The sequence below is a fragment of the Mytilus trossulus genome, chromosome 3, assembly GCF_036588685.1.
Source record: "Mytilus trossulus isolate FHL-02 chromosome 3, PNRI_Mtr1.1.1.hap1, whole genome shotgun sequence".
In the NCBI taxonomy this organism is placed as follows: domain Eukaryota; kingdom Metazoa; phylum Mollusca; class Bivalvia; order Mytilida; family Mytilidae; genus Mytilus; species Mytilus trossulus.
This window is the reverse complement of record NC_086375.1, coordinates 74,288,741-74,313,503: the sequence shown is the minus strand read 5'-3', so window position 1 is coordinate 74,313,503 and position 24,763 is coordinate 74,288,741. Positions and strand designations below refer to the sequence as shown.

The 24,763-nt window shown below is 31.0% G+C and overlaps 2 protein-coding genes across 5 annotated transcripts in view; both read left to right on the top strand.

The window, feature by feature from the left end:
- LOC134712393 (Na(+)/H(+) exchanger beta-like) overlaps positions 1-4,989 on the top strand; it is a 45,620-nt gene extending 40,631 nt beyond the window's left edge. Inside the window, exon 23 of one of the 2 annotated variants that reach the window (XM_063573892.1) lies at positions 255-4,989. In XM_063573892.1, coding sequence (XP_063429962.1) covers positions 255-854 — 600 coding nt within the window. In that variant the 3' untranslated portion in view covers positions 855-4,989. The remainder of the gene's footprint in view (positions 1-254) is intronic. The other variant, XM_063573893.1, reaches the window with a different exon arrangement.
- A 9,729-nt stretch (positions 4,990-14,718) lies between these two features.
- The window catches only part of LOC134712392 (uncharacterized), a 32,550-nt gene continuing 22,505 nt past the window's right edge, over positions 14,719-24,763 (top strand). The window contains exons 1-4 of one of the 3 annotated variants that reach the window (XM_063573888.1): positions 14,719-15,102; positions 15,367-15,513; positions 16,120-16,372; positions 18,992-20,634. In XM_063573888.1, the coding sequence (XP_063429958.1) occupies positions 14,856-15,102; positions 15,367-15,513; positions 16,120-16,372; positions 18,992-19,754 (1,410 nt within the window). In that variant the 5' untranslated portion in view covers positions 14,719-14,855 and the 3' untranslated portion in view covers positions 19,755-20,634. Of the gene's footprint in view, positions 15,103-15,366; positions 15,514-16,119; positions 16,373-18,419; positions 18,508-18,991; positions 20,635-24,763 lie in introns of those variants that run through there. The other 2 variants (XM_063573891.1, XM_063573889.1) reach the window with 2 other exon arrangements.

The following is a 24,763-nucleotide window of genomic DNA, read 5'->3' as shown; positions in this document are numbered from 1 at the left end:
TAACAATTCACTCAAAAAAAGAGGAATTAGAAGTATGCTTTAATTTATCTTTAAGAGAAATGTGATTGGTTGGACTTTGGAATGATAAATTTGTGTAATTTGTGCTAGTAATATATATAATCTTTAATTTCATAAATCTCACACAATTGTTTTTTGTCCAATAATTCCATGATGCCCAGCAATAAATTTAGGAATTCTCAATGTTAAATTTTGTTTTATTGCTGTCTTTCTGATTTGTCCTGGTATATTTTCAGATACCCCAAGGCATGTTTGACAGAAATATGGCTAAACATACCAAGTTCTCTATGATGCAGCATTTACAAAATAAAAGGTGTAGTAACATGAGACTACAGAGAATGAAATCTATCAGAACCATGCCAGAGAGGGCATTATCCTGGTCGGAGGAAGACTCAGACATTTGTTTTAGGAGAGGAAATCAAACAAGGTTAGGTAAGCCCAAGGCCAGGTCAGCTACTGTAGACATATCTCCCACTGATGATAGACACAACATTACATCCCAAATATCTAATGTAATGGATACTGTGTTTGAAGAAGATGAGGTTGAAAACAGACCATTATTACAGAAAGGTTCCAGTCTTCCAGTATATGCTGAGGGAACCAGTAGTACAAAGGGTATAACTGTCATATCACCTGAAGAATTTGGAGACACATTTTGTGTACCAAATAAGAGTAATGAGCCAGAAAATGTACCTGCTGTAACTAAGGATTCAGATGAACCAACACCAGGTTCAGGTATGCCATCTGGAAGAAAAAACAGCAGCCATGTTTTAATAAGACAAGGTGCAATGGATGACATTCCAATGAAAAAGATCAGTAGATCAACATCACAGTAATATCTCTTTTGTTGATATATGAATATTACGAAATATTGAAAGAGATAAAGTACTATTTTTATAGAGGGATATTTATTTATGTACTTATTGCTGCCTTTGTTTTCTATATTACTGCCGTTGGCTGATGACCACTAATCATGATATTCATGATTGTAACAGTGATTGAAGCCATACATGTGTTATGTCTTTCATAGTTGTTAGCTTTTATACTTATTTTCACTCATAAAAATATTTAAATTGAAGTTTAACTTTTTAAACTCTTAAGATGGTTTGAAAATTTAAAATGAATAAATAAATATTAATAGCTGCAACATGAACCATCTTGCAGAAAGAAATTTTATGTCTGTGTAACTGTAATATTTTTTTAGAAGAATGCTTTTGTTTGAATGACTTTATCTTAACCATTTAAACTTGCTACCTCTACATGCTTATGTAATAATAGTTGTTAAACCACAAAGAAAAATAGTAAGTGCTGTTTATTTTGATGAGACTTTCCTATTTTGTGCAGAGTTTTCCAACATAAAAACTGTGTATTGATTTAGGATTGTACATACACTTGTTGATTCTGTGCAATAATTTATGAACCTTTAAATCAATGCTTTTGAAATTTTAATATGCTGTTTCTGATAAACAAAAATATAGTCAATGAAGATATTACTGATTTTATTGATTTAATAATGATACTAATAAAAGTAGGAGAATCACAATTTGTTTTCATCTAGGAAGCATCTTGTTAACAAATGAATCAGATAATTTTAATGATTTGTTTTAGTTTTTATGAATGCTTGTTACCTAAAAATCTATTTCAGCATTAAAAGTTAATTTAAATCAAAATCTTTTTATATCAGCAATTTTTTTTTAATAGCAATTTTGCTTTCTGTTTTAAAATTAAAAATGTTTTATTATTCAGTAGTAGAATGAGTTTGTTAGCTTTTTTTTTTACAGTTTTATTCAGTATTCATAGTTAGATTTTTAGTAAATATTTTTAGCTTTTTTATTAAACTTTTTTTGTCATTACCTAAAAATTGTATGGATATAGATACTATTTAAATAAGTAATATTGAAACAGGAATGAAAATTCCATTCTTAAACCCTGATACCCAATTCATTAAGATTTATTGGTGGAAAATAGCTTATATTGTTATGTGAAATAAAATGTGTGTTTTTTTTTATAGTACAACGTTTACAATAGGGGTAATGTTATTTTTAGTACAATTTTAATATACTTTCATATTGTTTTTATTACAGAGTGTTTTTATTCTTTAATTTGGTATGTTAAAACATTATATAAATGATGTTAACGTATTTATGTATTCAGACATTGTTGTTTCCGGTGAGAAATTCTGCAGCATTGTTTTTTTGATGAGACAAATACCAAACCTTAAACACTCTACATCTCTTATATATGAGTATTACATTTTAAATACAAAACTGTTTACCAAAAATATAGAAATCCTTTCCTATAATACGGGTAGTAGTATAGTTCAAATGTATGTCCTTAAAGCAATACTAAATACAGGGTCCATCAGAAGTATGTTAATTTGAAATTAGTACCAATCTGCATAGGTCAAAAAGGTCTATTAACTTATGTATAAAACATATAAAACATGCTGTTTCTAACTGGATTTTATATATAAAATCTTGTAATTGATTTGAGGTTATACTGTAGGAGGGTGGACTTGCTGGTAGGTGGGCTCTCCAAACTTTGTTTGTGCAAACATTTTAGTCAATTCTTTTCAAAAGAGGTCAAGGTTGATATTGGTATTTTCACGTTCTTCATTATGAAGAATGGTCCACATAATCTGTAATGTGCTTTAATTTTATAGAACCATTGACTGATTATTTCAATTTTTTGTTTCTGAATACAAAATGGAGGTCGAGTTTAATCTTGACAATATCCTCTTATATAATGTGTTCTGGCCCTTTTAATTGCTCTAACAATAACAAAAATAAATGTTATGAAAACTGGATTTGCTGCCATCTTGACTGTCCATTTATTAGCAGCTGAGGCGCTTTAGTATAAAAAGAAACTTGAGAAGCTTAATATTCAAAATACAAAATTTTCTGCCTAGCCTTATAATGGAAACAAATTCCTCCAGCTTTATAGTGTGGTAATGTCAAAACTACACACTTAAACTATGATAAGGGTGAAAAGAATCTTGAAAGGGTTTTTACTAGCTTTGCTGTACAGAGACAATTGTTACACAAAATTGACATACTCACAAAGAAATTGTGTTCTTATAAATATATTTTTCATTTTTTAGCTATTAAAATTGTGTTTTTGTCACCTGTATTTTTGTATCATTTATTTTATATACAGATCATTTGTTATTGTTGATAGCAATAATTTTATTGGATGACCAAAAACATTTTTAATAATTTTATAAATTTTGTCACAGTTATTTTATACTTTCCTTTGCTTTGAATGGATGTTTGTAGTCTTTTTAAATAATTATAGCTTAGTCATTTGTGGTCATATCACTTTGTTGGATGAAAATAAAGAATGAAAACAATGACAAAAAAGAAGAAAAGTAATAATTCAATTGAAACACATGTAATTCTTTTCAAAGTCAAATTAAACTTTATCTGGAGATCCTTAGGCAAGACAAGGCTGGTTGGGGCTTATTGTTATTATTGGAGGAAGTTTTTCAGTTCACATTCTCTTTATTTTTAGCATTATTACTCACTGTTTTCAGATGTATTAGTTACTGATAATAACAACTATGATCTTGCAAACAGTTTGTTTATTCACAAAATTTCTATGAAAATAAACATTAAAAACCTTTTCATAGAAACCTGTACCATATTTGAGATTTAAAGTTTGTTCTAGGAAATCCTAAAATTGGCATGACATAGCTATAATTTATTGATATCATTGCTACTGTTGGCAAAAAAAAGTGGTGAAATATACCAAAGGGAAATTCTTGACTTCAAATGAAGTATTTTATGATCACTATTATGATCTTGCAAATAGTTTATTTTGCTATTTTTGAAACAGATGGGTCACAATTTATGTTAATTATTCAAAATTAGTATACTTATAGTAAATTCTTATAAGAACTAAATTTATTTACATGTAACTGGATTGATGATAAACTTCACAACTAAGTGAACCAGCAGTAGCAGAATCATTTCCCCAGTACATGAATATATGATTTATTTATAAATGTGTGCCTGGTAAACTGCAGGTGCATATGCAGATAAAATGATTGTCAAATAAGCTGTTGAAATTGACAATCTGAACTTAAGTATAATAACATATCATATACAAGTAAACTTCAATGTATTTTTTTAAATAAAATATTATGACTGTCTTACAATTACACTGAAAGGCCTTTGACATTGATCTTTAATTATTGATATCAACACAGAGGCATATGTGTCACAATCTGTATACGAATTTAGTCTTTCCATATTGTTAACCTTGTTTAATTGTTAAGTTTTCTTATTAGAAGTGATAATGTAATATAATAATTTATATGATAGAAGATAAGTTTAAGGAATGCTGTTGTGTAAGTGAATGAATTCGTTTTGTAAGATTCTTAGTTTTATTACTTTTTTGCAATTACTCAATCATGAACCAAATTACATTGTTCAATGTAAAATTAAACATTCCATTTTATTTTTATTTAAGAAACACAAACATATCTTTGAGAACATTTTTAATGACTTTACAAGGTTTTGTTATATTTATTTTGTTATTACCCTTAAAAGAATTAAAAGTTTATACTGAATAATTTTTAACTGGGAATTATAGACAATGAAAATAAAGAAAAATAACTGAATTTATTTGATATTATAGATAATTAAGTTTATTAAAAAGCATGTAATAGCAAGATGAAGAATATTATAACCATTAAGCAAGTTCATAGAATTTTGGCATTGGTTTTTCCTAATAAACAAATAGGTTTTAGTCCAAGGTTACTTCATATCGAAATTAATACATATAATGATATTGTAAACAATATAATGATCATTGTACTTATAGTAAAAGAAGTCTTTCATGATACAAAAGACGTTTGCTATTGAATCATTTATATTTAATTCATTTTCATTTTCTGCATAATTTATATAGAAATCTATTATCAATAGGTTAATTAGTTATGATTAGTTACAAATATATATATAGTTTATTTTGATAGAATAAAAGAATGATAAGTTAGTTTGTTTCTTTATTTATTACTGTGTGTTGACAACATTGTTTGACAAAGAGAAAAAGATACCCCAATGGACATTCAAAAATGTAAAAAAAAAACAAAAAAAAAACGAAGGACAAAAAGTGTACAAAGCACAACATAGACGTTTTAAGAATGACCAACATGACCACACTAAAAATCTGGAGTAATCTCATGAACTCCGGTAAGGTGAGCTGATTCTGCTCCACATGAAACAGCGGTTATGTTAATCTATTAAAAGATCTCTATAATAGCTATAAAAAGTAAGAAGACTTACATTTATATAAAAGGATAAATCTTTTTAAAAGAAATCCTGTCCCAGTTATTGTCAAGAGATCATCTTCTGTCTGCATTTGTATTTGTTATAACACAAATTGCCTCAATTGAAGAACTTTTGAATATCTCGCCTGATGTTTTTAGCTCGAGAGAAACCTTTATCAATGTCTTTTGCTTAGGATGACAACTCCTTTCTAGTTTTTATACGACCGCAAATTTTGAAAAAAATTTCGTCGTATATTGCTATCACGTTGGCGTCGTCGTCGTCCGAATACTTTTAGTTTTCGCACTCTAACTTTAGTAAAAGTGAATAGAAATCTATGAAATTTTAACACAAGGTTTATGACCATAAAAGGAAGGCTGGTATTGATTTTGGGAGTTTTGGTCCCAACATTTTAGGAATTAGGGGCCAAAAAGGGCCCAAATAAGCATTTTCTTGGTTTTCGCACTATAACTTTAGTTTAAGTTAATAGAAATCTATGAAATTTTGACACAAAGTTTATGACCACAAAAGAAAGGTTGGGATTGATTTTGGGAGTTTTGGTTTCAACAGTTTAGGAATTAGGGGCCGAAAAAGGGCCCAAATAAGCATTATTCTTGGTTTTCGCACAATAACTTTAGTTAAAGTAAATAGAAATCAATGAAATTTGAACACAATGTTTATGACCACAAAAGGAAGGTTGGTATTGATTTTGGGAGTTTCTGTTCCAACAGTTTAGGAATTAGGGGCCCAAAAGGGACCCAAATAAGCATTTTTCTTGGTTTTTCGCACCATAGCGTTAGTATAAGTAAATAGAAATCTATGAAATTTAAACACAAGGTTTATGACTATGAAAGGAAGGTTGGTATTGATTTTGGGAGTTTTGGTCCCAACAGTTAAGGAAAAAGGGGCCCAAAGGGTCCAAAATTAAACTTTGTTTGATTTCATCAAAATTGAATAATTGGGGTTCTTTAATATGCCGAATCTAACTGTGTAAGTAGATTCTTAATTTTTGGTCCTGTTTTCAAATTGGTCTACATTAAGGTCCAAAGGGTCCAAAATTAAACTTAGTTTGATTTTAACAAAAATTGAAACCTTGGGGTTCTTTGATATGCTGAATCTAAAAATGTACTTAGATTTTTGATTATTGGCCCAGTTTTCAAGTTGGCCCAAATCGAGGTCCAAAATTAAACATTGTTTGATTTCATCAAAAATTGAATAATTGGGGTTCTTTGATATGCCAAATCTAACTGTGTATGTAGATTCTTAATTTTTGATCCAGTTTTAAAATTGGTCTAAATTAAAGTGCAAAGGGTCCAAAATTAAACTAAGTTTGATTTTAACAAAAATTAAATTCTTGGGCCTCTTTGATATGCTGAATCTAAACATGTACTTAGATTTTTGATTATGGGCCCAGTTTTCAAGTTGGTCCAAATCAGGATCTAAAATTATTATATTAAGTATTGTGCAATAGCAAGTCTTTTCAATTGCACAGTATTGTGCAATGGCAAGAAATATCTAATTTCACAATATTGTGAAATAGCAATTTTTTTTTAATTAAGAGTTATCTTTCTTTGTCCAGTATAGTAAGCAAGAAATATCTGCAAGAATTTTTTTTAATTGGAGTTATCTTTCTTTGTCCAGAATCAACTTAAATCTTTGTTATATACAATATACAATGTATATTCACTTTTTACTACCAACTGATAAATTTAAATAATCTTTACCATTCAGTGATAACAAGCAGTTTTTTTACATCTTAATATTTTATGATGTATTTAAATGAGAAGTAATTGTTGCAAACTCCATTAGAATATTTTAATTGAAATTAGTTTTGGAATAAGGGAAAGGGGGATTTGATTAAAAAATTGGGTTCAATTTTTCTCATTTGAAATTTCATAAATAAAAAGAAAATTTCTTCAAACATTTTTTTGAGAGGATTAATATTCAACAGCATAGTGAATTGCTCTAAGAGAAAACACAAACAAATTTTAAGTTCATTTGAATACATTCATTCTGTGTCAGAAACCTATGCTGTGTCAACTATTTAATCACAATCCAAATTTAGAGCGGAATCCAGCTTGAATGTTGTGTCCATACTTGCCCCAACCGTTCAGGGTTCAACCTCTGCGGTCGTATAAAGCTACGCCCTGCGGAGCATCTGGTTACATTTGAATACCAAATTAGAAACTGGACTAGACATTACGGTGATGGATATGAGGTGTTGCGGGTGTACAAGACTTCCCTACAGGCTTCCAAATCATCGTCATGGTGAATGTTGGTATATGAGAGAGGTAACATCGAGCTTGACATCTATCTTCTCAGGTGGGAGAGGGTTAAATGATTACATTTTCTTTTAAAGTAAGTGTGTTTTGTCTTGTTAATTTGTCGGTAAATTTTCTACATGTGGTCTGAAATGAAAGTCCATAAATTCTGATATTTTCTCTGTAGTTTGTAGGGTGGTCGTTGCCAGAAACAATTGGTCTACATGGATTTTTAGCTTTGTGTATTTTGGGCAGAATATAGAAACGCCCGACTTGGATTTTTTTTTTAGGTTTTGAATATGTTAATGTGTTCATTAATATGAGCCTTTTCACATATGATTTTCAAGTTTTTGATGCCCTCTTTGTTGAATTGAAGGGTGGAGTCCGAGTCTTAGTTTCGTATTACATCTCTGATCAGATATTTGATATACTGCCTCTTGAACGTTATCTCATTCGTCCATAACAACGCCGGCATTTATGGTGTCCCTTCTTTTCAGCAACCACACCGCACCATTTTCCTCAGACGATAAATTGTTAAATGTTTAGGAATAAACTCATCATAGATACCAGGACTACATTTAGTATATACGCCAGACGCGCGTTTCGTCTACAATATACTCATCAGTGACGCTCGATTCCGAAAAAGTTAAAAGGCCAAATAAATTACGAAGTTGAAGAGCATTGAACCCAAATTCCTAAAAGTTTACAAAATACAGCTTAGGTTATCTATGCCTGGGGTAGAAAAGTCTTAGTATTTAAAAACAAAAATCAAAAATTTGTAAACAGTAAATTATAATTATAACCATATCAATGACAATTCATGTCAGCACAAAAGGTGCTGACTACTGGGCTTGTGATACCCTCGGGGAAATAAATCTCCACTAGCAGTGGCATCGACCCAGTGGTTGTAAACTAAACTCATCATAGATCATCATAGATGCAAGGACTAAATTTAGTATATACGCCAGACGCCCGTTTCGTCTACAAAAGACTCATCAGTTCCAAGGTAGCACATTTGCTAGGTTTATAAATCCATGATTTTTTTTCTTCTGAATCTTGGAATATCGTAATCTGCATGTTCTTCATCTAGGTCGAGATCACTCATCTGTATTTTTTGTTGTGTCGTTAGAAAAGTGTTCCTTGATTCTGAGAGATCTTGCTTAATTGTCTAGGTCATCTTTTAAAAGTAAAGCATCCATTTTGCCCGGCGTTGGACAAAAATTATGATAGTCTCGGTCTCAAACAAAGCAACGTAAGACATATTGATAACAGCGTTTGCCAAGTTCTCACATTTTTAAATATATATATATATATATGTCGTGTACAAGTTGCGATTTTGTACAGGTTATAACATGTACAAAAATTGTGTACATGTTATAATTTGTACAATGCAAAAATACAAGTTATAACATGTACAAAAGTACCTCGTACATGTTAAAATATGTACAAAATATTGCTTAAAAATGGTGTTAACTTGTACAAAATTTAAAATTACTAATATGTTTCTACTATTACATTAACCTCAATAATATTTTCATCATGTTTTTGTTATTGTCCATTTATGTTAGTTTGAAACCTTTTTGATACAGTTAATCCCAAGAAAAATAGTTTTTATATTTACTTAATTCCTTAAAAAAGGATTTTGAAATACACATTATTCAGTATTCTCTCCTGGTATTCAAACAGAAGAAGACTAAAAAGCAATATTTTAAGCAAGTTATGTATTCAATAGTACAGATAGTGAAGACCCTCAGACAGTCTGGGAACTTAATTTCGATGGATATTATTGCTGACACAAACATCGAAACATGCTTCATCAGACAAAAACGAAAAAAGCATCGGGTTTTCAATGGTAAATGAATTAAGTGATGTTAACATGGTATATGAAGCAAGTTTTAGCATTGCATTTACTGATTTAGTTCCTTCTAGTTGATTTCCAGTACTGGATACCTAAGGTTCCTCTTCACAAGACTCGTAATTTAATTTTGTTCTATTACTGCTTTGTCCGTGACTTCCGGATAGTTCTGCGCTCTATTCGTTATAACAGAGCTCTTCATCAGACCAATATTTAACTAGTCTGTTTTCAAGGGCATTTATGGTTGGGGCCTCAGTGATTTTATCTGGATGTTTGTTCCAGGTTTTTGCAATTCTAGCAGAGAATGCTTGGTTTCGGGTAATAGATTTGAATCTTTGATGACTGACTTTGTTGCTTTTTGTCCTGCTATTGGTTCTATGTAGTGAGTCATCTGCCATTTTTAAAAATGAGCTAACTTCCTTTTCTTAGTAACGTTTACCACTGATAGTTTTGAAGGTTTCAATCATATCCCCTTGTATTCTCTTATATGATAGTGTAGGTAAGCCTAGTGTTTAAGTCTCTCTGTGTGTTACTTGGTTACTTGTGTCTTTGAGGCCTGGTAGTCTTTTTTTACCCTTCTTAGGATTCCCTTTTCATCAATTTCGCTTTTCGTTTTCAGACACCGTACTGAACTTGCATATGCAACTTTAAATTTGTTATAAGTGATATGAGATAGTGCGCTAATTATCATTGAGTAGAGGGCAAGGTTCTGTGCATTGTCAGTGTAAGAAAGGCAGCTGTACTGTATGTCTGGTAGGTTTAAATTTCGAAGAATGAAAATATTGTGCAACTCAAGGTGTCACATGTCTTTTCTTGTAGCAGCAAGTAAGAAACAACTTGTTTCGAAAATGTATGAAAATGCAGTATTTTATTCATGCTGTAAATAATGCATCTTCTTTTGCTTTTGATTATTGTTCTTTATTATTCATCAATGTTAATTTTGCATGTATTATCTGCTTTATCAATATTTTCAGATTTTGTACAGGTTAAACCTATTTTCAAGCACTATTTTGTACATGTTATAACATGTATGAGGTACTTTTCTACGCGTTATAACTTGTATTTTAGCATTGTACAAATTATAACGTGTACAATATTTGTGTACATGTTATAACCTGTACAAAATTGCAACTTGCACACGACATATATATATATATATATATAAGCTTGTATCATATTTTCCTTCCGGTTTATATGATCCGTTCATCCTATATTGACTCTTAAAATTCAAGAGTCTATCTCAAAATGAGGGTATTTTTTTTCTAAAATTGAGGTTACTTTTTATATGGCCTTCCAAATACCGTTTCGATCCCTAATATCACTGAAGAGACATTTATTGTCGAAATCCGGATCTGGTGTACTAACAAAATATTGACACCGCATGTTTGTGGCTTAACATCGTGGCCACAAGTTAGAAAGCTTTTTTCTGTTCAGTATTAAATTTATATTAAGATCCATTTTGTTACATCTTGTGATCAATTTTATTTGGCAATCGCCAATGGCAGTCAGCAGGGTTAAAGAACATCAGTTGTTCGACCTGTAGGTCAAATGCGTTTTGCTTAAATATAAAATTGAGAATGGAAATGGGGAATGTGTCAAAGAGACAACAACCCGACCAAAATAAAAAAACACAACAGCAGAAGGTCACCAACAGGTCTTCAATGTAGCGAGAAATTCCCGCACCCGGAGGCGTCCTTCAGCTGGCCCCTAAACAAATATATACTAGTTCAGTGATAATGAACGCCATACTTATTTCCAAATTGTACACAAGAAACTAAAATTTAAATAATACAAGACTAACAAAGGCCAGAGGCTCCTGACTTGGGACAGGCGCAAAAATGCGACGGGGTTAAACATGTTTGTGAGATCTCAACCCTCCCCCTATACCTCTAACCAGTGTAGAAAAGTAAAAGCATAACAATACGCACATTAAAATTCAGTTCAAGAGAAGTCCGAGTCTGATGTCAGAAGATGTAACCAAAGAAAATAAACAAAATGACAATAATACATAAATAACAACAGACTACTAGCAGTTAACTGACATGCCAGCTCCAGACTTCAATTAAACTGACTGAAAGATTATGATTTCATCATATGAACATCAGGCACAATCTATACCTTTTTACTTTTTTGGTCTTTTGAAAAAAATGTTGTTTGTGCTGTTGTTAGACCCTTCTACAACGAAGTTTGTTTTACATCCACTCGTATAAAAATTGCGGTTTTTATCCAACGCAATCATAGTTTTGAACGTAGTTTTCAATTTAGACTCGTATATATATAAAATATATATTTGTTAAATATAAACACGATTTTGTCCATTTTAACACATACCAAAAAGAAAGAAGATAGATAATCATATCAAGACATAACTGATCTGCGTGATTTAATCCATATAACTGTACTTTAAAATCTGGTTTGTTTTATATCGATATGTTAGTCACTATAGCTATCTGAGGATCATTGAATATCATTATAACATTAATTTATGAGTTGGCAAAACACCAGTTACTCGAAACTTCCTTATTTTTTCCACTTAAATGACGATTTCAAAAATACGATACTTCCTCATTTTATTACGGAATCCTTGGAAAACGTCGTATTTCGTCGAAAAATTCGTTTCTCAACATTTCCAAAGCGTACTTTGCGCCATCGTTTGACGTTGGTTTATCTCGTTTTATACGTTGCGCTCTTGTATTGCTACATTATTCGAATGATTGTGCTACTACACAAAAACTGCTACAAGAGCGTTATTAGTAAGAACGAATGAAATCGATACTACATCAGTTTTACGTTGACCAATATGACATGTTGTCGTTTCAAATCACTAACGACATGTTTTGCTATCTTTCATAATTGTATACCAGTTAAATCTACTGGTCTTTAATTTTACTAATTGTGTTTTTTTACATAGTGTTAATTCAAATGTCATCACTCTCAGTCACGATTCATGTGCTTATTCGATTCCGCCATTTTTTGTTCGTTTCTTTTAATATGTCTCTTCCTGATCGATTTACAAGAATTGAAAATTGGCAGACAATTGTCATCTATATACGCAGATGGACAAGACATGCAGATTTTTTTTAAAACCAAATAATCAGAAAAAAAAAATTCTAGAATTAAAGTCCAGTATATGACAGATGTTTTTTCCTAAAACGCGAAAGTAGTTTTTTGATTTATATGTCATATAACAATGTTGTAACAAAGACGAACGTAACAAAATTTAAAACACATGGTAATGGTTGCATTCTAAATTATTTTCCAATGTATTTAAAATTGTAGTCGGAAGGGGGAAATTAGAATATTTGTAAATCCCTTAGACAACGACAAAATGTATGCAGCAAAATTACAAGCAATTTGAGTTCTACAAATCATTCCTTTGACGTTGCTATTCAATAAATTACATTGGTTGCTGATATTAAAATATAAAAAAAGTCGTTGCTATTTTGATGACTGATTAGGAGACAGCTTTTTGATTGAGTTGATTTCTGGGGTCAGTTGGTTGTAGATGGATTATTTATATGTTTAAATCCGAATTTGTTAAGTATATCCATATTTATTAATTGCCAAATGGTAGATTTTTGTTTGCTGAAATTCCCAAAATATTTTATCAAATCAAAACTTTGGCAGCTTACTGAAAACCTTTACAAGTTGACCTTTGGATGTGTTCATTACTGATGAAGTAAAGAATCAGTGTATATGCCAATTATAACATTAAGACACACATTTTGTGGACACCTTCAGTTAATTACAAATCTAAATTATGGAAATTTTACAAGTTAAACTAAATGCAAAATAATCAAAAGTTATAGGAGACCAGTTGTAGCAATTATTAACATGTTTTCAATTAAATATAACGGTGCAATTATTATTGTTAGTACTAAGACCTCCATTGTTTTTTCAGTCTCTATTTGATTTTTATGCATACCAGTATTCACCCTATACTGTTTCGGTTAGGCCCTTTCATAACGTACAGTTCCACTGTATATTGTCCTCACTATCAGGAAATCTTTGACATTTGACGTGAAAACCATTGTTCACAAAACAATAAGATGAAGCCTTTGCTGGGTTTAAAAAAAACATTATACGTATTTTTTCTATATCTGAGACCTTTTCTGGCATGCGGCTACAACAAAGTAGAACAAGTAAAGATTTCTTAAGTTACAAAATAGTGACATGAATTATAGTCACGTGTATGAAAAAGGAACAGTAGTATACCGCTGTTCATAAGTCATAAATCGATTGAGAGAAAACAAATCAGGGTTACAAACTAAAAATGTGGGAAACACATCAAATATAAGAGGAAAACAACGAAACAACAGAACACTGAAGTGCAACAAAAACCAAACGACAATGCAACACACACAGAAACGAACTATTATATGAAAATTGTCATTTTCCTGACTTGGTACTGGACATTTAAGGCATACACAAGTATAATTTGACTAAAACGTTTTGTTGTTTTAATATTGCCTGGTAAAGGCTGGAAAACGGTTCTCATATAATCTTCACGGTATTTCTGATTCTTTTTTGCTAATTCAATGTTTAGCTAGGTATAACCCTGGTTTTGTCCATACTTTTTACAGAGGAAAATGCATGTACCAAGTCAAGAATATGAAAATCGTTATCCATTCGTTTGATGTGTTTGAGCTTTTGATTTTGCCATTTGCTCAGTGACTTTCCGTTTAAAATGATCCTCGGAGTTCAGTATTTTTGTTCTTATACTTTTTCAGTCATAAAAAATTGAAAGCAGCACGTTTATGTTCTTGCGTCCGCAGCAACTTTCTGGATTTACCTTCAGCATTTGAAGTAAGTTATCTATTGAAGTGATGTAATGGAGTTGTAACTAGTTTTAAGTATTTAAATACAATTCGATTAAACAAGATGATCTTGGTTTACTTTTAGCATGCTGAAATTGTGCATGCATGTTGTAAAAATATATATATAATACTTGCAATATTTTTTCTTTGTTTGACTCTTTAAAAATACGTTTTTTTTATTACTAATACCTTGATCGTCAAATAATTTCTGTGTCTTTACCTATATATATATATACATGCTTTATATTTCAAAACGGTTTTACCCATTCGAATTCAACCAAACGAAAGTAGATTCTTACTAATCATATTAAGAAATAACTGATCTACGTGTTTTTTAATCAATAAAATTGGCATTTTAAAATCCGGGTTGTTTATATCCATAAGATAGGCATTATTACTTTTTGAGGATCATTGAATATTATTAAAATATAATTTTCATGAGTTGGCAATTCACCAGTTAAGATAAACTTCCTTATGAACAAAACAATTATTAGAAACAAGTCATGTGTCAATGTTAAAATACCTTATATCAAAGTCATATTTCAACATTCTATAAATATACAAATATAGTGCTGATCTGGATTCCCTTTGTATGGTGCTTATGTAGAAAGAGGAATTAGACAAGAAAGTAATAATGCTGGAGACTATTAAAACATGTGTGATATCTTATGACGTTCTCCTCTACATTTTCCTGTCACGCGCTGTTTATTTAATGTTATATTCTACTGATGAAAGTATCGTGGAAAATAAAATATCATCGGATAGACTCGATCCAGACTACCTAACAAATAAGCAATTGTTTTCCCTTCTGGATAGCCGTGGAGAAGTTTTTAGACGTAGTGCAGATCGAAGCCGACTGGTTACATTAGCCAAAACTAAAGGTACTGATGAAAATAACAAATGTAGCAAAACAATTATATGATCTTTTTGCTTCAAAACATCTGCACTCGGTGTGAATCTTGACTTATTATTTATAAAATATACAATAACGATAACCATTAATTGATCTCTCATATAAAGATCTTTACGTTTTCTTTTTGGTAAATTTCTTGGAGAGTACTTGTCCGGCAGAACGAACTAATTAACATCTTAACCAATAATAAAGACATAAGACCATATATTCATTAAGTGCATATCTATTTCAGTTAGCGTAGAAGAAAGTGAGCCTCCAATATTAGCTGATCTAGAATCACTGACCATATCTGATCTAAAGCACCTGCTAGATCAAAGAGGCATCATGTATTACAGAAGGTCAAAAAAACATGACTTAATTGGAGCCGTAAATATATCAGGTTTGTGTTTTAAGTTTAAAAATGTTCGAAATATAACCATATTCGATAAATGAACATAAGTTTGGAAGTTAAAGCAATACTTGTGGGTAGGAATGCTTTTAATGGTCAGGCGACAAACGATCTTTTTGTTGTAAAATTTGATCGCGATTCTTCAAAATATCCTTATCGTGATTTGTCAGAGGTCTCAAATATTTAAACGTTACATATATTATTGTAAAGAGTTTAACTTGATCTGTGAAGATCAGTCGATTAGCTTATCGTCATAAAGGAAGTGAACATTCTATTGTCAAGTATAAATAATTACCGCAGCGTTATGTGCAAAATTTATTCATGTTATTCATCACGAAGTTACCCCAATTACGTCCCTCATACTTGCACATTTCTTGTGAAGATATGAATTCAAACTTTATTCACTAAATTTTTGTATTAGATTCGATTGCGGTCAACACTTGACACCAATAGAAATAGGTTTAAATCGTCTTTTACTAGCATTCTACATGGTTAAAGACGTCAAAATACCACAATATAATAAAATTACGTAATGCATTATAATGATTTTAAAAGTATATTTTATGAGATCCGGCCTAAATATCTGTATATTTACAGGCCCAGTAACCGCAGAGGCTTTATCACATATGAAGCGAGTAGGAGAACCAACGATTGGACCGGTCCACGAATTCAATGCCTTTAACTTCATGAAGACTTTAGAAAAGTACAACGATAGTATATTTCTCTTAAATATATTGCCTCCTAGATTGAAATCTTCATATTTCAACGAATCATCATGGAATGCTCTCAGACGAAAACTTACATACATGGACTTTAAATTCGGAGAACTTGACTGTGATTTTGAAAAAAGGTAAAGTCAAAACTTTTGTCATACTATTAAAACAGGTTTTTTTTCTTACAGATCTGCCAGTAAAAAGTAAAATCACAAAAATACTGAACTCAGAGGAAAATCAATTCGGAAAGTCCATAAATCACATGGCAAAATCAAATAACAAAACGCACCAAAAACGAATGGACAAGAACTGTCATATTCCTGACTTGGTACAGGCATTTTCAAATGTAGAAAATGGTGGATTAAACCTGGTTCTATAGCGCTAACCCTCTCACTTTAATAACAGTCTCATCAAATTCCGTTATATTTACATGATGCGTTAAATAAACAGTCACAACTAATAAAATAGTTAAAATATGAGTACATCAGTCATCACCGTATAACAATTTTAAAAGGAACAATTTAACAGAACATAAACACTTCTCCACCGTGTATAAAAGCCTAAACAGGATTCTACACGTACCACTACAGATACAGATACAGACTTCTACTATCTACGAACACAATGATTGATTTGAGTGTCTGACGTCAGAATTTTTTTTATACGTCACATAAATTTGTCGTTCAATGTGCATACAAACAATTTTAAAATTTACATAGGCAATGTAAGCATACAGGGTTAAAAATCAAAAGTATGTAAGAATAAATAACAGAAATAGACCGAGATTCAAACTAGTCCAAAAGTTATAGATAGAATTTATGAGAATCCAAAAATAGTTAATTCCACTACGCGATTGAATGATTTTGACGTTTGTGGTTCAACGTATATAGTAATTCAAAATAGAAATATATCATAATGACATATAGTAGACCAATATAATACTGACGGGATCTTTTAAAGTACAGAGTCACGTTATAAGAACTAAAGTAATACAAAGAGTCGCATATACAAAACAAACCACCCCAAAATGAAAGCCAATACAAACACATTGACGAGATGTATAAGTACCGAGCCACGTCAAACAGATATCACATAAAACCATTCAACAGTAAAACATCAGTACGCAGAATCTATACATCAAGACCATCGTGTATTATTTGAAAAGTTGATACGGAATATTTATCAACAAGGTCTTGGTACCTTCCGATGAACTTTATTTTAAAAAGGACGCGACGTTCTTTGACATACCCCTGGTTCATCAACTTTCTACTCAGACACTGATGACGTTTTACAAAGTCTGAGTAGGAGCTGCAAGCTCTTGAATATCGAATAAGTTGTGAAATATATATCCCATATGCAGGTGAAGTTGGTATATTGCTACTAAGGTGGGGGAAATTTATAATTTCAAAATTAAAATCGTCTCGTTTGTCATAGATTCTGGTACTGAGATGACTGTGTAAGTCAAATTCGAGATATAAGTCTAAAAATGAGGCTGAGGAAGCCGTGTCTGTTGTTTCTTTAATCTCTAGTTCTGGGGGATATAAGTAACATTCTATTTGACTAATTTGTTTTAATTTGACCAACAGGATTTATTTGTGGACCCCTCCTCTGGAAGTTTAATGAAAGGAACGAGTCAACACTTCCTATATATCTTCAGAGTTGGTAATATTGATTTGTACCGAGTATTCATGATCTTCCGGACAGTGAATTCCTGTCTGAGGATACTTATTTTTTCTTGGCTTGGCTGTAACGACAGTTTATAGTTTGTTATGGCCTTTGATACTAACAAGTTGTGCCTTTTAAACGATGTCCAGATTTGTTGAGAAGCATGTTTCTGTTTGACGAGTCATTGCAAAACATGTCACTCAATTGTTGTATAAACAAATGAACTTTTTCTTTCTCTAAAATTAACAAATATCAATAAAACATATAACTAATGTCTAAATTTTGTGTACTAATATGATTTTGTTAGTTCCAAACAAACAAGTATTCATATAGAAATTTCTATTTATTTTCTATATGAGATATTTTTTTGTATTTTAACTTTATTAAAATCATCGTGTTTCCAGTTTCACCATAAATCTTTGCAAAAAAAACGCCAACCTTAAAACCCAGTTTGGTAACGCATACAATTTATAATTTAAACTGAGTACAGTATTTATCATTTTGTTATTCCCATATTAGGTTAAACCTCACAATGCTCTAACTTTACATACTTGAAGAGCTGACTGACGTATAGAATAATGGCCATCCCGTGGACATCTCAAATCAGGTAGTTAAACCTATGCTAAAAAGAGGGCGTTAGATTTTGTGTACGGGATATATACATACATGTACGCAGCAACTTTAAATTGGAAATGTTACCGTAAAGCTTCGTGTACCAAACGTGTTACGTTCTGTGCACGTTTATGAATCTTTACAACAACTTTTTGAATGTTTCGTAAGTGGCCCTGTGAAAGACAACATTTCTGCTCATATCCAGCAAACAAAACATATCTTTGTGTCTGTCTTATATTTCCTGCACTTCAGCTCATTCCAGTAATCCCAACAGACAGAACACATCTTGTGGATGTGTTATCAATATGTTACTGTCCAGAATTTGCATGCAACATTTGCAACTTGACATCAATATTAAATCATATATCTGTCCAGTTTTAGCACACAAATGACACATATAAAAAAGTTTTATTTATACAGTACCTAACGTTTGTTTTATCGAATCAACAGATGAACAGTTATTTCATTTTGCTTTCCAGTATATGCCTGCAACAGAAATGGAATATATCGACTCTTTTTCTATATACTCCAGGGAAAAAAATCAACACAGAATATCAAATAAGAGATGACTACAACCTACATAGTATATTTTCAGATATTCAAAAAGCAATAAATTATAAAATATCAAAAATTTCATCATGGGACATTTTTACGTCGTCAAAATGGGCGTTTTATTATGGTTCTAAGGATAAAATTGCAGTAAGAGTAATTCTTTTTACAAATATGACGGTACCACCAATGTTTTTGTCATCATTAAGCGTTAGATATCGTGATACAGTAAACTTTGGAATGGTCAACATGGCATCCCATAAAGGTAGGAGCATCTTGAGAAAGCTAAAACAGAAATACTGGCCACTGTGTTTGATCGTTACAAAACAAGGCATATTAACCTACGGAAAGCTACCAGGAGAATATTTTACATATCGGGATATGGATTTTTTTCTTTCAACTTTACTACAAGATTTTCATCCGACAGAAAAATGGTATCACAAATTATCAGTTTTTCTAGATCCGACAATGATAGGACTCCTCATATTTAGATTCATAGGAAGATATCTGATATCGAAAATAGGGTTAAAGAAGGTTGAAAAAAACAAAAGAAACCCTGATGGTGTACAAGGTGTTGATGATGATTCTATGAAGAGTAGGATACATGAAGCAGGGCAATCACGTATTATTAACCAACAAGCAGTTGAATTATTATTAGCAGAGCTATTACGCAGGAGAAACAACGCACAGTAGAATACATCAGGGTCTCCAAAGTGGAAGTATTTACAGTCACAATAAGAGAGAGAGAGAGAGAGAGGTGTGCTTGATGACGAGCTGATGCGAAAATCAATGTCCAACCGATTTTTACAATTTGTTCTTATATCAATCACGGAACATTTTAAATATGTTATTCAGTGGTTGTCGTTGGTTGTCCGTTATATCAGTTTAATGTTATTTGTTTTTTTCCCATAAATCAAGCAGTTGTTATATTGTCATAAATGTTTCATGGTTTGTAATGTCGCGGCCTTTTTTAGCTTAATTGTGGTGCAGGCTTTTCTTATTATTGCACTCTGTATCTTCAAAATATTTCAATTTATCAATTGATTTTTATTTCCCATGAAGTTTATTTATAAGCTGTATATAACAATCCTAAAGAATAATTTGTGATACTATGGTTACAGTTAGCACCCATCGTTATGCCAACAACGTAACAATATTATCCCCAATTCAGAAAAGTTAGGACCTTCTAAATTCCTTTGCATTTCCAAGTAGTATATTTTTGTAAGTTTATAACTTATTAAAAATATGTTATGTATACATGGCCATTTTATCAAATAAAGGAAAGGTTTTGTTCAGTTAATGCATGTGGTATAACTGGGTTGTATTCGATTTTTAAATATCGTTTCATAAAAGGTGCTTAAAGTAAAAACTCGATGAACATAGCAATTGTCTCCTTGCCTTTATTCTATCGCGACTATCAATGTCAGAATCTAAACTTATCATTAAATATATGTGTTCGGCCTATAGTCTACTTCTTAGCTTATACGTGATATTGATAAATTATATTAGATCAAATGATAATACTATATGTAGAGCGCATGTGGACAGAGATCTTTTTCTTATCTATTATGAAATAAATGTTTGTTTAATCAATTTATTACGACATGATTGAATATTGAATTCAATTCTTTGTTGTCATGTTTATTAAATTATTACAAAAATAGATACCTACGGAAACAAATGAATATAATCTTGGGACGTTTTCTTTGGCAATTGTTTGGAGTCAAGTAGTTTTCCTGTAACGCATCTTTCCAAAGCTAGATGTTATCGTTATCTTTTATTAGAACAAAATGTTTAAATTTCATAAATCGATTAAAAAAGTAAAATAAGAAAATTAATGAACTCAAAGGTAAATTCAAAACGATTTTTTTTTTATAAAATAGCAAAAATCAAAAGCTCAAATAAAGGCAACGGTAGTATACCACTGTTCAAAGGTCATTAATCGATTGAAAGAAAGAAATATCGGTTACAAACTTCAACTGGGAAAACACATCAACTACAAAAAGAAAACAATGGAACGAAAGAAACACTGAAGTGCAACGAAAGAAACACTGAAGTGCAACGAAAGAAACACTGAAGTGCAACAAAAACAACCGCCAATGCAACATACATAGAAACGAACTGCCATATTCCTGACTTAGTACAGGACATTTTAAGATAAAATGGTGGGTTGAACCTGGTGTATGGCTGACTTAACCTCCCACTTTAATGACAAAATTACAAAAAACCACTTTTTTGACAATATTACGTGACAATTGTACAGTACACATAAATGCAAGAACACTCAGGTCACATACAAAATTTCTGAAATCATTTTGGGATCAAATAAAACTATTACTTGATAATCTTAAAGTAGGACATCATATAATATCAATTAGATCACTTTTGTACGGATACAAAATAAATGATACTAGTTTTTACAGTATTAACGATTTAATAAACATTATTTTTTACTGTATACAAAGGATACTATATATCCGAACAAAAAACAAATAAATGTATTTGAAATTTTTAAAGAAGAATTTCTTCAATATCTTGATATATTGATATAAAAGAAGGCAAATATGAAAAATTCCATAATCTGGTTGCAGCAAAAATTAAATTAATTTCATGAATTAGAATTTATAATACATCATGTTATCGTATTTCTATTCAGTTATATACATGTCATTATTACATGTCATTATTACTATATATATATATATATATATATTGTGCACTAACAAGTATTAACTTTTTCACTGAAATGCTTTATACTACTTTAACGAAGCCAGGATAAGACACCGGTACTTCATGTATCTCTAATAAATGTAAAATTCAAATAATTAAGGAATGACTGTAATATTTTTTCTGTCTTAGAAGAAATAACGTAACAAATTTGGTGCACACTGAATAATGCGCGTAGCGGGTTATTTAACAGTGTGCACCACAATTTTTATGTTATTTCGAATAGACAGAAAAAAAACGTAGAAAACCATGAAAAAACATTGATGAAGTCACAGTCACATGACTAAATTATGTCTATGGGCTGATAACAAAATAACGTCAGCCAATTAGAAGACGCGTTACATCCAAAATTAAATTAAAATATTATAGCACTAAAAAATAAAGTAGTCGTAAATCTAGAGCCTCATTAGTGGTGTGTTGTTGTGCTTAAGGTGGCTGGGGCGTCTTAAGTAAAGTCCATAGCATTTTTTTAATTATATGTCAAAACGAAGAATTTATCATGCTTTTTTCAAAAATATAATAAAAAGTATGGGTCACCGGATTTCACACTACAGGTTGTGCAAAATTGTCAGATTTTGTATATATACAATGCATGGAACTCCAATTTTGTGTGATAAAAAGAAAACTACACCATAGAATTATAAGATAAAATGTGAGATGATAGAACTGATAATATGCTTTCAGATAAGAAAAATGAAAAAATTAGGTCACCGATCTTGTGTTCTTGCTATATAAATTAAAATAGATAAATTTACAACACTTTGGATTATAAAATAACATTATCTGAGTGATCTCCTCTACTATCTACTATCTGGGTTATCTCCCCTACTATATGAGTTAGCTCCCCTACTATCTGATTTTTCTCCCCTTTTTGGCAAAGTTTTAAAAAAAATGAATCAAACACAAACATGGTGTTGGTATTTTTTTTTTAATCTACATTATCATGAATTTCATACTACTCTCAAAACTTGCACATTTCATTAATGATCTAGACCAACTGTCATTTGCTTCTTCAAAATTCAAGATTTTGGAAGACATCGAGCAAACTTGATTATATTTTTTATTTGTGTAAAAGAAAAAAAGAGGATGTTGATAGAAGGTCTTCCATGCTTGCTATCTTTTCCTTCACATGTCACGGATCTGGAAAAATAGAAATTGAAATATTTTCTAATGTTTATACTAGTATGAGCATGTAATAAACTTATTTCAAATCTGATGATTTCTTGTGGTTTGCATTATCAACGAATCTACAAAATATTCTCAAAGGATTGATCAATATGATACAAAATGAAAAGAAAACTTTGTTATTTCCATGGATCCGATACTTTTTTCTGCATATATGTCCACAAGGAACGATCAACCGAAATAAGAAAGGAAAAGATGCTTAAGAACCGAAACAATGGAAGATTTGTATGACCAAACAGATACCAAAAATAACGACCAAACTCACGTAAGGGTCATCTTTCTCAGTGGAATTTGAAAATCTAAGGGAGTTTTGTCCGGAATCATGTCTGTAACAAAGTATACTGATAACTGACCTGATGATACCACCGGGGACTGATCGTTCACTAATTAACTGACCTCACTGTAACATGAAGCACCGTGATTGATGTTTGATTATTACAATCACATGGCTATATAGCTATTAAGGTCTATACAAACCTTCAACATGACACTTTTTTCATAAAAATACTGTTAAAACAATTTTTTACACGACCATTTTTCCAATGTAGATTAGTACACGGTTGTTTTATTTATTTTTTTCAGAGCATAGTTTAAGATGATATTAACTACAAGTTGAGTTTGCTTAAAGAACGTATTTGTTGTGTGTACCAGTCGTCTGTATTCAATGGTTGTCGTTGGTTGTTGTTAATTATATTTGTTCTACGCTCATATATTTGTATAGAAATCAAACCGTTGTTTTTCTCATTTGAATCGTTTTACATTTTGTCATGTCTAGGCCTTTTACAGCTTAGTTTTTTTTGTATATAGGTCGCACGGTTACCTGCAGTTGCTTACATTAACGTTTCCAGCGGATAGATGTCTAGTTACTATTTGTTATGTGTTTGTTTTTGTGCTATTGACAAGTGTAAAACATTTAAGACAATAAGTTGTTGTCATTCATTCCAGAATCGTCAATCAAACAGTTATGCAATATTCGTCCGATGTATGCTGGCTTGATGGGTTAAACTAGGATATTATTAATGTATTCTAAAGGACAGAAAGGAGCATTGTTTGATCTGATACTGGAGATGCAAATGCTGAATGTATTCATTTTTTTCTAGAGATATAAATATGTTTTAACATAATGTGAGAAAGGGGTGTACATACTAGCTTTTCAAAATATAAATTAAGTTGGTTGGAAGGAATGAGTCCGGTTTGGGATATATATTAGTCATCAAAAGAAACGATACAAGACTTTTTATTACAATCCAAGATGATGTTTTCATTATATACGATCAATATTGAAGATGGTAATAACGAATGAGTACGGCACTATAAATCCGTTTACATTATATATTTTTTTCTTGTATGACGTCATTGGGCGAAATTATCTTTTTGGCAGAATTTACAAAAAACGACAATTTTAAGAACAGAAGTTCCAAATAATGATGCCAACCTCTCAGTTAAAGACAAAGACAATGTTTGCTATCAATTTGTTTTAAAAATCATACAATTTCTTCGTTTATCCGTATAGAGAAATTCGGCCACATACGAAACCAGTAAATGTATACATTATCCTTTCATTTACCATAAACAGTATATGTTAAGTGAAATTCAGATACAAGGTAACACACCTAAACTTATCTGAAAGGTTTCAAATTTGAAGTGTGGGTTTTTCATATAAAAGAATTGATTTGAGAGCTAAACAAGTAAAACAAATTTTTTTTTTTTTTTTTTTATTTTAAAAATCAATAAATTAAAAAAGAATATTTCAATTAATAATTAACAGCATGAACATAACCTTATTAGCA